This window comes from Podarcis liolepis (assembly GCF_965112155.1).
Source record: "Podarcis liolepis genome assembly, chromosome: Z".
NCBI classification, from domain to species: domain Eukaryota; kingdom Metazoa; phylum Chordata; class Lepidosauria; order Squamata; family Lacertidae; genus Podarcis; species Podarcis liolepis.
Genome location: NC_139570.1, coordinates 39,972,702 through 39,985,944, shown reverse-complemented (window position 1 = coordinate 39,985,944; position 13,243 = coordinate 39,972,702). Strand labels below are relative to the sequence as shown.

At 46.5% G+C, this 13,243-nt stretch overlaps 1 protein-coding gene across 5 annotated transcripts in view; it reads left to right on the top strand.

Moving 5' to 3' along the window:
- LOC310698621 (uncharacterized protein) overlaps nt 1-12,858 on the top strand; it is a 38,103-nt gene extending 25,245 nt beyond the window's left edge. For 2 of the 5 annotated variants that reach the window (XR_014521627.1, XR_014521628.1), the window contains exons 2-4: nt 6,842-6,998; nt 8,560-8,904; nt 12,072-12,858. Coding sequence is in view for 1 of the 5 variants with exons in the window: in XM_083486053.1 (XP_083342179.1) it covers nt 6,911-6,998; nt 8,560-8,904; nt 12,072-12,099 (461 nt within the window). In the remaining 4 variants the exon portion in view is untranslated. Of the gene's footprint in view, nt 1-2,417; nt 2,957-6,841; nt 6,999-8,559; nt 8,905-12,071 lie in introns of those variants that run through there. The other 3 variants (XR_014521629.1, XR_014521626.1, XM_083486053.1) reach the window with 3 other exon arrangements.
- Nucleotides 12,859-13,243: the final 385 nt, after the last annotated feature.

Sequence of the window (13,243 nt, the reverse complement as noted above, 5' to 3'; positions counted from 1 at the left end):
GCTCTGCTGCGGGGCAAAACCCACTCCGACCCACCTCCATTTTTCCAACCAAGCTCTCCAGGGGAGCACGTCGGAATTCGGTTTCAGTTCGAGTTCTCCCACACTAGTTGTGAACAAATCAGATCCCCTTCAATCTTAACCCGAAAGTAGATGGGCCTGGGAGCCCAGCCAGGGGTTTACTTTATTCTAATCGGCCCCGATCTCCAATGCCCTAGTTGCGGAAAGGAGCTGTTTTGTGAGGACGAAGCGAATCCAGCCCGTTACAGTGGTACCTCGGGTTACATACGCTTCAGGTTACATACGCTTCAGGTTAGAGACTCTGCTAACCCAGAAATAGTGCTTCAGGTTAAGAGCTTTGCTTCAGGATAAGAACAGAAATCGGGCTCCGGCGGCGCGGCGGCAGCAGGGGCCCCCATTAGCTAAAGTGGTGCTTCAGGTTAAGAACAGTTTCAGGTTAAGAACGGACCTCCGGAACGAATTAAGTTCTTAACCTGAGGTACCACTGTACTTTATTCCACGTAAGGATCACATCTGGAACAGTTACAGGGCTGCAAAAGCGATCCAAGCACGCGTTAAACGGGGTCGTCGCCGTCGTTGCTGCTCTAATATAGCAAATGTTAGAGAAGACCCTTTGAAATAGATGAAATGACTAACTTGGGTGTATTAATTTCAGTGGGTCTACTCGAAGTAAAATTAGTTGGATACAACCACTACCACCACCAAATTTATACAGTGTATAGCTCAGTGCCAAAATAAGATTCTAAGCATAAAAACACTCCAGCCAGGATGGTGGTGGTGGTGGTGGTGATATCTCGCTCTATTTTAAGGTAATCTTTCGCAACGTTTAGTTTTGCCTCCAGGGGACTCGTGAACCAAATGCTTTTTGGGGTGGACGGTGGTCCTAATTTCCCGCTTCTAGCATCGAATGAAGGAAGCTGTTTTTGCCAGACCCGTTGCCAGGAATGTTGCGATAGCGGGTGCGGGGAGAGGCTAGTCTATGGGATAGCAACAGGGAACCATTGCAGAACATCATAAATATGTGCAGGCAGCCTGGTATCCATGCTAATCTGATTGGTTCCTGGAGAGCATTAGCCGTTTGCTTTGATGGTTTTCCGATAAGTAAGAGGACTGGATTTATATTTTCCTTTTATGTAAGATGAACATTCGCCAATGAGAACGCCCATCCGGGGGCAACACTCTTGCCTATGGGATCTCTTTGCCGTTCGGAATCAATGGAAGCCGGGGATTTCGCCCCGGACTCTACAGTAACAGGGAAGTTGTGGCTCTGCGGATGTTGCTGTACTCCGACCCCACATCCTTCCCGGCTATTAGCCACGGTGGCCGGGGCTCTGGTGGGCGTTAAAGTCCTACAGCATTGCGGTGGAGGCGGGGTGTCACCGCATCTCAGCCCTAGGTTCGAAGTTGCAACCTTGGCTAGGAGGTCAATCCCACTAAACCAACCCCAGGCAACGAGGAATGGGCCCTGCCTCACAGTAGAGCTTTGCGCCCAGAAGGTCCCAGGTTCAAACCCCAGCATCTCCAGGAAGGACCGGAAGAAGCACCTGGTCTGAAACCCTGCCGCTTCCGGTCAGTGTAGACAATACTGAGCTGGATGGAGCAACGGTCTGAGTCGGTATAAGGCAGCTTTCTATGCAACACAATTCTGCTTACTTTCAAGTATGCATTCACAGGGGATCAGGGGGTTGCATATTTTTTAACGGGCCCTAAGACTTCTGGGTGCTTTTCCTGGAAACATGTGCCAGCGACACCTTTTTCTCCGTTGGAAAAGTCTAATAGCCCGTGAGTTCCGATCAATGGACTTCTCCAATCGTGGTACTTCCACGATGTCTGTTGGGAGAAGGGGGATAGTGAGGGAACCTTCCCTTAATTAGCCTTTCCTGGCTCTCCTCCTCCTCCCCCTTCTTTTGCCTTTTTCAAAAATGTGGTTTCCTGGCGTTCAAAGGGCCCATTCTGGGGCTTTTTAATTCCCCGCCGGCCTTCGGCAGCTTTTGCGCAGCGGCGAGCGGGTAATTTATAGCGGAGCCTTCAGAGCCAGCGCGGTCGAGCGGGAAGCTCGCTCCTACACGCCTTGGCCGAGGCATAAATCACAGGAAAGGCATACACTCCTTCCTCCACCCGCCCCACTCTGCGGTCACTCAATGAGAACGGGGCGAGGTGGACACCAACCTGCTTCCAGGAGCAGGTGCCTACTCTTTTACGCCCTCCGCCAAGTTCCAACAGGCTCTGCGACTTGGAACAGGTTAAAAATATAACATGCTAGTTAGGAGTTCCCGGAAAGGAAAAGGGGATCTCTCCGCAGCGACTGGGGATCCCGTGGCCTCGATTCATAGCCTCCTGGCGATGCAGTAGGGTTACTTCTGGTGCTGCTGGCTATCTATCTATCTATCTATCTATCTATCTATCTATCTATCTATCTATCTATCCCAGTTTCCCCCCTCCAATGAACGCGAAGGTGGCATTTGCGGTTCTCCTCATTTAATCCCCACAACAACCCTGTGAGTTAGGGACTGAGATGCAGTGGGGCAAGGGTGCGCAGACAATTTCATGGGCAGTGTGGTGCAGTGGGTAGAGTGTTGGACTAGGACCTAAGATACTAGGGTTCACATCCCCAGTCGACCATGGAGCTCGCTAGGTGATCTTGGAAACAGTCAGTGCCTCTCAGCCTAACCTACCTCACAGGGTTATTGTGATTGATCATCGTAATCATTTTGACCTCCCAGGGTCCAAATCCGGCAGTCTAATCTCTACACCACCACTGGCTTTCCTTTCCTTTCCTTTCCTTTCCTTTCCTTTCCTTTCCTTTCCTTTCCTTTCCTTTCCTTTCCTTTCCTTTCCGCAGCCGTTTTGGGTTTGTAACTACCTGGAGTCAATGACCGACCTACTTTTTGGGGGCCCTGAAGCTTGAAGCCTGAAGCCTCTTTGCAACCAGCAACAGGTCTGGGTAACTACTATTATCTTCTTCAATGCGGTTGTTTGCAACAACCTTTACAACATCTGTGCTATTGACTCTCAAACTTTGGGTTTGTTAAAATATATACAAAAAACCCAAGCAATTTCACTCCAATCCATGCAACTCAAATTAGGTCTACTAGACCCATTTTTAAAAAGCGATTTGGAATGAGGTTGCTTCTGGGACCCTTGCGAGATAAGCGGCCTTGAAGCTGAAGCTTCATTAGTTTCAGAATAGACCCGCCCCTGCCTGGAGCGGTGATCTCAGTGCAACCTGCAATCGTTGGCGTAGCCGGGATTTTTGTTAGAGGGATTTGTATTTATTTTTATTGATTTAGGGGGGAAGTTGCCTCTCCTACCCCCACCCCCATGCGCGCAGTGTCGTTAGATCTGTACCGGAGTTTACAAAAGATCAGGCCAAAGTCTCCTGCGGTGGTCACAGTGGCCAACCCAACGCCTCCAAGGGAATCCCAGAAGCAGGTCCTGAGCGCAGCGGCGCTCTCCTCGCCTGCGATTCCTAGCCATTGGCCTTCGCTCCGAGAGTGCAGGTGGTACACTGCCATATCCTCGAATTCCTACACTTGTTCAGAAGTCAGTCCGGCAGAGTTCGATGGGTGCTATCCTATCCTAGGCATCCGCTTTCCTGGGAGGATGTTTCACTTAACACAGTGGGGGCTGCTCCAGATTAAAATTGGCTTGGGTCTGTGCGGCTGGCTTCGTTTATTTAGTTTAGCTGACAGTCCCCGTTCGAAATTTACCAAAGTCCACCACCTCCTTCAAGCGTTGGTTTTCTCCACCAACATCTATGCATTTTACGGCAGAATATAAGGAAGCAGATGGGAGGTTGTATCCTAGTTTTGGAGAGTCATCTACTTTCAGATGATATTTCAGATAAAGTATTTTCAGCCCGGTGGGAGAGCGTCTGTTTTGGACGCAGACAGTAGCATAGGAAGGCAGGGGCAGGGCGACTGGGAGACACAGTCCCTCCGGGTGCTTGGGTAGGGCGATGTCCCACAAAAAGCTCAGCAGCTTTGGGTGATCACCGGCGGGAGTTGCTACGCCAGTGCACACAGAAGGTCTCCGGTTGGACCCCGGGCATCTCCAGGTAGGGTTGGGAGATAGACGTCCTGTCTGAATTGCTAGAGAGGCGCTGCCAATGGGATAAAAAGCAGCTTCTTGTTCGTCCACTTTCTGTCTCAAGGTGCTCACACAGTTTAGCCAACAAACCTAAGTAGTTATAAAATCCACTGGTTGAACACACACACACACACACACACACACACACACACACACACACACACAAACACGTCAGTGGCACTGGTACCAGGATTGCGCAGAGTTTAAGCACGTGTTTGCTAGATTTCCTAGCAAAGAAGGCAGTCACTGAATTTACTCCCAAGCAAACGCGCATGGAATGAAACTGCGGATTTATTCCCACGGATGAGAAGCGGCTACAAAAACGCTTGGATTGGAATCGCGATCTGAACTTGTGTGTGTGTGTGTGTGTGTGCGCGTGTGCTTGCGTCTAAAAAAAGTCTAGGCGCGCACTATCAGCAGCCTTCCGCGGGAATAAGGTCCATAGGCGACCTGTTGACGATCAGGACCTAAACGGTGATCTCTGCCTGCGCCCTATTGCACTACGCATCGGAAACCCGCTTCATTGCGATTAATATAATCTATCAAGTAAACACGATTTAGAAACCACGAACTCATTATCTCCCTTTGGGGTCAGGATCCAATTGTCCAAAAATGGTTTTTGGAAAGTGGTGGGACTTCGGTGATGGAAAAGTTATATAGGAGGAATTGATATCGCGACTGCAGATATGACAGTGATTTCCTCAGGCATATGTGTTTTACATTTATTTCAGCATGAAAGTCAAACAGGAGTGTGAAAACTTCCCTCGGAAATGCATGGGGTTTAGACGTTTGTTTGCCAGTGGTGCCAAGTTGAATAAAATTTTGGGAGAGCCCAGGTGAGCCCCGTCGACATAATCGATCATAAGACGAGGCTCGCACACACCATTTGAATAATAATGCCCGTCAACCTGGGGGGGGGAGGAAGCACTCTCAAATATTTTAATGGGGAGGCGGCAAAGGGACTTTGGCCCTTAGGAATTAACTCCTAAGATTGGCTCAATGCATAATAATAGGTTGTATCCGACTAACTCAGAGTAGACCCACTGAAATAAAGGAACTTGATTCTATAATCTAGTCGAATTATTATTATTATTATTAATAATAATAGTAATACAGCCCTGTTCCTGTGACTGTATTATGTTTTAACACTTTTAAATTGTTGTATCCTCCCCAGGGGATCTGTTGGTAAAGGGCAGGTCATAAATTTTATCATAATCATAATCATAATTCAACAGTAGTTCTCATTTAATTATATTGATGTTCGTTTTAACTTTTTAAAAAATCCGTAAAAACACACGGATTCATCATTCATGGATTTTAATCCTACCTGGGCATAAACCAGAAGCAGGTTTAATGGACTGAAATTGAATTTATTTTTCAGTGCTGGGAAGTGGGATCCAGATCATTCCCACTCCCTATCCCGCCCCTTCCCAACACATTTCATGTCCATTGTTTCCACTGTGACTTCCAACACCTGCTGGAATCTCTCCTGATGAAATCAATGGCGCTTTTGTTTGTTTGTTTGTTTGTTTGTTTTAAACAACAGCTTATGAACGGATTGTCCGACCTCCCCTTGTTAGGGATGCCATTCTGAGAACCTGCACGCGACCGTCGCCCCCTCCCAGCCCAAAATAAATGAGTGATTTCAAATCTGTGGGGGTATTTTATTTATTTCAGCCGCGTTGACCAGCCGCCCAGACTCTGCGTTATCCAAGCTGCTTACAAAGCATATCTCAGGAAAATGCAGCAATAAATCCAGAATGAAAATAAATAAATCAGTAAACACATTCTCACAAGTACATTGCGGGGGGGCGTTTCCCTGGATTCTACAGGAAGGGGTGGGACACACACACAATCCCATTTTATTTTTTTTATTCGATTTCAGTAAATCCAGCGATGAGGATATCAAGGGGTAGCCCACAGACCTTTCCCTCCCCCCGCCACAAATAAGAGCCGTTTCCAGATTTCTGATGAGACTGGCGTGTGGGGGGGGGGGGGGAGAGAGACCTTTAGGGGTCCCGTTTCATAAGGTACAACTGCAATCGCCATTTCCTTCCCCGTTCCTTTGATCCCACCAATGTGCTAAAATTCCATTCGCTCTGTTTAAAACGCGGGGTGGGTGGGGGGTGGGAGGCGAATCCCAGTCAGGCAGTTCGGGTGAAATCCGACGGGAGTCCAGCACGGCAAACGTGGCTCTTTTGTGCCGGATGACTCGCTTGAGAATTTTTAATTTATTTAATTTATTTAGGTGGGGGGTATTTAAAAAATATTAAAAACAGGTTTTTCGTTTGATAGTGTAACGTCCACATCATATGTGTACACACGTACACGTACACACACACACACACACACACACACACACACACACACACACGCAAACAAACTCTTGCCTCGCGTACTCGAATAAACTCTACCGAAGGAATTTGAAAACAGTTTGTCTCCTAAGTGCCACGACGATTGGTAATAATGAGCAATCATAGCTCCTATAAATAATACTGCGTTGTATGTAAATTCTAAGCAGAGTAAGCCCACTGAAATAAATGAACCCTAAGTAGGCCCTCTCTACTGATTTCAGTGGGTCTACTCTGAGTGGAACCAAAGCTGGGTGGTAGCCCCAAAATAGCCAAACAAAACTGGGAGGAAAGGATGAATGAGATAATAAATTTCGAAACAAAATAAAATTGACCCCCCCCGCCATTTTTTAAAAAAGGCTTCTTTTCTCTTTGTCAAACAGATGGAGAAAAAAAACCCAAATATCTCAAAGAAGGCTTTCACTAAGCTTAATTCAAACGTCTACTTCTAGAAATGAGACGAAGGATTAAGGATAGATACAACAGACGGAAGGAAACGCGACCAGGATTGTGGAAACAACTCGGCGAAGATATACTCCGGTACGATATTTTAATGATCGTCCCTAATATGAGATTATGATACATATTGCATTGATAGCCTGAGCGTTACCGATGTATATAGACATAACATCTCTTCTTCCCCTAACGACTTTGAGCAATATATTCTGCGGTAGCTAAATTGCCTCAAATACGCAGGAACTTTCGCTCTTCCTTCGTTCTTGCTTCCTGACCTAGACAAAACTAAAGACGTGTAAAGGCAGGCTTTTAACACCCACACCACCACCACCACCGCTTATAGTAATATAATAAATGACGGTGGCAATATTAACGCTATCCCGAGTCCCTGGAAGACCCACACTGCTTCTTCCCTACTTGTATTTGTGTAGGGGGGCGTTAAAACTTTTGTGTTTAATGTGGTTTTTTGTGGGGTTTTTTTGGTATGTTCCTAGTTGTTTTGGCTGTTGTGAAATTTACTGTTTTCTGCTGTTTGCTTAATATTTATTTGTGCTTTACTTGAACACTGCTCTCATTCCCTTAGAGTGCAAGAACGGGATTTAAAGGATGTTAAACAAATTAAAGATATTAATAGTTACATTGCAGCATTATTAATATGAATTAAAGAAGGCAATATTTATTACTGCAGTTAATGCTATATCATATATGATATTGTATAAAATATACTATCCATACAAATTAAATAAATTAATATTTCTTAGTATCATTATCAATGTGTTCATGAATTATTAGTAATACTATTATTAACATTGTTAATATTATTAACTTTTATTAGTTAATAGTTAACCGTGTTACTATTGTTGTCGTTGTTTATTTTCAATAACAGCATTTCCCCTCTAGTTTGAGAATTCTAGCGAGCGTCTCAAACCTCTTTCGTTGGTCGCCACAAGATTTAAACATTTGGCGAGATTAGGTCGATCATTCTGTACATCAGCGTTTCTGTCAATTTGCAGGTATTTGAAGGAAATTAGAAGAGAGAGGGAGAAGTCAAAGTGAAAATAAAATAAAACAAATAAACCCAAGATTCTCGAGTCTAGTTGCCCAGTTCATTAATAATAATAAATAATAGCATGAAAGTTATTGAGGGTTTTCTAAGTTGGTGTAAGGTTGAGGATGGGCGCTCCCCTCCAATTCCTTTTTTCTGTTTTTCTAAAGGACAATTATTCTAACTATGCACTTATTTTGAAGAACAATACTGTAACATTAGACAACCACGATGGATGGCATCGAGGCCAGGCTATCCAAGGTCATTTGACATTCTGTGGCTGTATCTATCCTTATACAGGTATCAGATCCCTATTCGTAAAAGCCATTCATCATCATATTATTAATAACCATTATCACGACTGGCAATCAGCCTCGTCTAGAACGATCGGCCGTTGCGCGCTACTTGCGGATTCCTATCTACTCTTCCGCCCTTTGAAGTTTCTACCTCGTGGGGAATTCTTTTAAAAAAATAAAAATAAGAAATTGTCCGCTCGGAGGCTTTGGATCACTCAAAGAAGCGCTGACGTCGCTCTTCCAAATTGGTGTGAAATCGGATTTCAGCCTCTCCCTTCTCTGCTTTTTCTTCTCCCCTCGACAGAGCTGGCGCCCCACCCTGCCCGATCCCAGGCTTTGGCGAGGCGTCTCTGTGGCCGGGCCCGAGGGACCAGGCGCCCCGACGGCGAGGAGGAGGAGAAGAAGCAAGGCCGAGAATCGGTCCCCAAGGGTCGCCCAAGAGGATTCTCTCTCCGCTCCCTTCCATTACTTTGCATCGCGCGCCAAGCCTTCCGGATCCCCGAAAAGGCCTGGCCAGGCGACGCTGCCTCTCCCTGACGGGCTGTCACCTTCACCTCCAAGAAAGTGGGAATCTCCGACGACGCGTGTGTCTATGGATTGCTCAGGCGCCCCCTGGAACGGGTGGGACCGGGAGCGCAACCGCATTGAAGTAAAAACTGAGTTGTTTGTTTTTTCCCTTCTCCCGCGCTATCTAGGCGAGGGAAGTCTTCGTGTCAGGGCTACGGGAACATCCTGGTTTGAGGAAGGAAAAGCGCGACTGATCTTTCACCGTGGAACCCCCTCTCCCCGCAAAGCCATACACAGTCCCGCACGTTTGGGTCCAGAAATACTTCTCATTTATTGGCTGTTGTTTTGAGACGGGATTACTGGGACACCATTTTACCCCTCTTTCCTCCAACCCCATGTCACATCCACATGTAAAGCAGTCTTATAACACTTTAACACTTTAATTGTAGTTCTTAACAGGTCCTCAGGATTCTTTGGGGGAAGCCATCATTGTTTAAAGTGCGCCAAACATATGATGAGCGTGTGACATCAGTCTGTTCCGTATATTTCCCATTTGATATGTCCTGCCCCCCCCCTCTGTTGATGTCAGGCAGCATCTGTGGAACTCTCTGCCTCATTGACATTTGTTGCCCTACAGTCCTAACCCCTATTTTACCGTCTACTGAAGACCAGAGCTGAAACTGTAGATTTCCTCCCACCCCGCCGCCCCCAGACTTTATCTCTCAGAGCCCACAAGACATGAAAATGTTGACATCTGTTTATTCCCACCTTTTGGTAGGGGCGCACAAGGGGGGGAGGGGGCAGTCCTGATGGGGGTGACAAGATGGTATTCTGCCTCACCCCAGCTGTAGAGCGGCCAAGAGCATGCACACAGTGTGTGTATGGGCTGCTGCGCATCCATTGTCTGTACGGGCGCTGCACATGTGCATTCTGTACAGTCGCCACACATGCGCAGTTTGAGACCGCACTGACCTATCTATTCTGAATGTTCTTATGTGATGCCAATAAAGGTTACTTGACTTAACTTGACATGCACAGTCTGTTTGGGCACCACACGGGTGCTGCCAGGTGGTTAGCCCTGCCCCTCGGCACCCTGCCTTTTGGTATACTTCTTAATAGGTAGGGGGGGGGACGACTTGGTTAGGGTGGAGTAGGACTTTTGTTGGGGGGACAGATATGACGTAATTGGTCAGTTAAGTATTTCTATTGTTTTACAAGGGGGGCAGCTGCCCCTTGCCCCTCCCGGCTATGCCCCTGCCTCAGTGCTTTTTTCCCTTAAAAATGTTTAGGCTTACTCTCATTTCCCTACTCATATTGAAATACTGATCCTCAATGAGGCCAAACTTAGATTCACAAAACGTTTAGGGGTATGCGTACCCCTGTGTCCCCCCCGAAAAAAGCACTGCCCTCCATGATATTGTTATCACTATTATTATCTGGCCCTTCACCCTAAGTTCCCAGGGCAGGTTACAACAATTAGAGCACCATGTTCAAAACAGTTTTAAACAACTTGCAACCACAGAAATGAGGCGGGTCCTTAAAATATGCAACTGTTTTGTCAAAAGCCAGGATAAAAGGGTGCATCTTTAGCTGTGCTGGCAAAGGCTGGTGGAAGTTATATTACTCCAGCTACAGCAAGCTCCCTGTTGCGGCGGGTTGCCAACCTTTCTTTTCCTCACAAAGCAACAATTCCTATAGTTCCCTGTGAAGAAGGACTGACAGTTAAACCACTCTGAGAAGAATCATAGGTCTGTGAGGTAAAAGGTAAAGGTAAAAGGACCCCTGACCATTAGGTCCATTCGTGGCCGACTCTGGGGTTGTGGAGCTCATCTCGCTTTACTGGCCGAGGGAGCCGGCGTACAGCTGGCTTGTGGCATGTGGCCTGCATGACTAAGCCACTTCTGGCGAACCAGAGCAGCGCACCGAAACGCCATTTACCTTCCCACCGGAGCGGTACCTATTTATCTACTTGCACTGTGACATGCTTTTGAACTGCTAGGTGGGCAGGAGCAGGGACTGAGCAACGGGAGCTCACCCCGTCGCAGGGATTCGAACCGCCGAACTTCTGATTAGCAAGCCCTAGGCTCTGTGGTTTAACCCTCAGCGAATAGGGCCCTCCTAACAACTCTCAGCACCCTGAACATTTTGCAGCTCCCAGGATGCATTGGGGGAAGACTTGTCTGTTGAAACTGACATGATACTACTTTAAATGTGAAGTGCAGATGGGGACTCAGTCTTGCAGTAGGAATGTTTCTCTGCTTGGTTCACATCCACACCATACATTCATTTGTGTAGCCGGGGCGGCAGGGAGGAGCAGCTGCTCCCCCCTAAATCAAGAAAAATTAATAAAAATACATAGCTAAGAGGTTCCCCCCCCAAAAGGCCTTGCCCCCCCTAAGAAAAATCCTGGCTACACCCATGCATAGATTTAAAGGACTCATTCACCACTTTAACTGTCACAAAGTACCCTGGGAATTGTAGTTCGTTCATGGTGAAGGAAATTATAGCTTTGTGAGGTCAGCACCCTGGGGTGCTGGGAAGCCACGACTCACAGAGTGGTGCAAGAGTCCTTGAAATGTATTGCACAGGTACATAGCAAGTTTTCTCTCCCCTCTAACAGCTGCTTGGCATTTTGTGTCAGTTGAGCACATGCAGTTCCCATGGGGTTATTTAAATCCCTCCCTCTTTAGGAGCCTGCAGAATCTTTGTTCTGTAACACTTGGACTTCCTCCAAACCTCCTATTATTCCAGGGGCATGGCACCATTTGCCAGGGGAGGTGCATGTGCATGCGCCCCAAGTGGGGGCAGAGTGTGCTCATCCAGCCCTTGCCCCAGGTGTCACCACCGGTGGGTGCTTGAGCACTGGGTGGGGCAAGCAGGGCGCATGATGGGGATCTCTGCGGTGTGCGCGCGTGCCTGGTTGACACCCCCTCCGATTGTGTGCCCGGGGCAATGGCCCCCCGGGCACACAATGCTACACCACCGTGTTATTCCCCTCTTCTGCATGAGTGGAGCTTTTTGGTTATGTAAGGACTAGCACATAGAGAATCAAGATCATATCAGTGTATATATAATATGTGAGCCTTACCTGCAACAAAATGTTACAGCATGATTCCAGCTGCTTCATTCCACTATCACCACCCTAGTTTTCACACAGTACTCAATTAGCATTTAGTTATGTCCTCATAAACGTTGTTTTGACATTTGAGCTTCCCTTATAATTTTCTTCGCTTGTGGACGACTTTAAATCTGCCACTACCCCTTTCCCCCACCATTGATTTTCTCTCTCTTTCTCTCTCTCCCATCAAGGTTCATCACTGGCACATCTGAAGCGTGACCAATCTTGTCACCCTCAGTCGGACCCTAATTTATGAACTGGGCTGGTGGGGATGAGCTTGTGTCTTTAAGAAGTCAGCATTTCAGAAAGTTCCCCCCTTAAGAGACATCTCACCTCCTTGGGACTGAAAGGTTATCAGGAACGATAAATGGTTTCACCTTCGGCCTTTTTTTGACATTTGATGGATGAGATCAGCTTGATGGAAGCCTCTTTGCTCTAATTAGCTACACTCCACTCTAAATTGTTTTAACACCTTCCCTTTGCTCTGGATGAAGTTATGTTGGCATGCCCTAACCTGTAAATTCAGACTTGCCCCATCACCTGTAGCATCAGTTGACATATGATTTTCTTTTGCTCTCTGATTGATGGATAGTCCTCATGATACCAAGGCTTTGGGATAATGCTATGTTCATTATAAACCATCCCCATGACATTGGACACATTGGAACCATGCATTTAAAGCACCAAGATACCACTGTAAACAGACATGGCTTCTCCCAAAGAATTATGGGAGCTGTAGTTTGCTAAGGATGCTGAGAGTTGCTAGGAGACCCCGCTATTCTCAGGGAATTCTGGGAAGTACTTTCCATCCAGGCCTCACATAAGCATGGAGCTGAATTATGTGAATTCCTGAGATAGTAAAAAGAAAAACAAAGGATTGTAGATTTTAAAATTACAGGTGCAGTTCACATTTTTATTTTTATTTTTGGAATGCTCCCCATGTCTTCATTGTTTTTATTAAAAATTGTTTTCATTGTTGGTCTTTGTTACTGTTAAATCCCTTTGAGCTGTTTCACAATATGTGGTTTATAAACTGAGTCAACAAATTAATAATCAATCAGTTAATTGAAAAATCAGTTTTTCAGCAAGTATAGAGTCACAGAACATAGAGTTTTAGAGTTAGAAGGGGTCCCAAGGGTTATCTAGTCCAACCCCATGGAAAGCAGGAATTCTCAGCTAAAGCACCTGTGACCAGATGGCCATCCAGCCTCTGCTTAAAAACCTCCAAGGAAGGAGAGTCCACCACATTCGGAGGGAGTCTGTTCCACTGCCAAACAGCTCTTACAGTCAGAATGTTCTTCCTGATATTTAGTCAGAATCTCCTCTCTTGTAACTTGAAGCTATTGATTTGGGTGCTACAGAG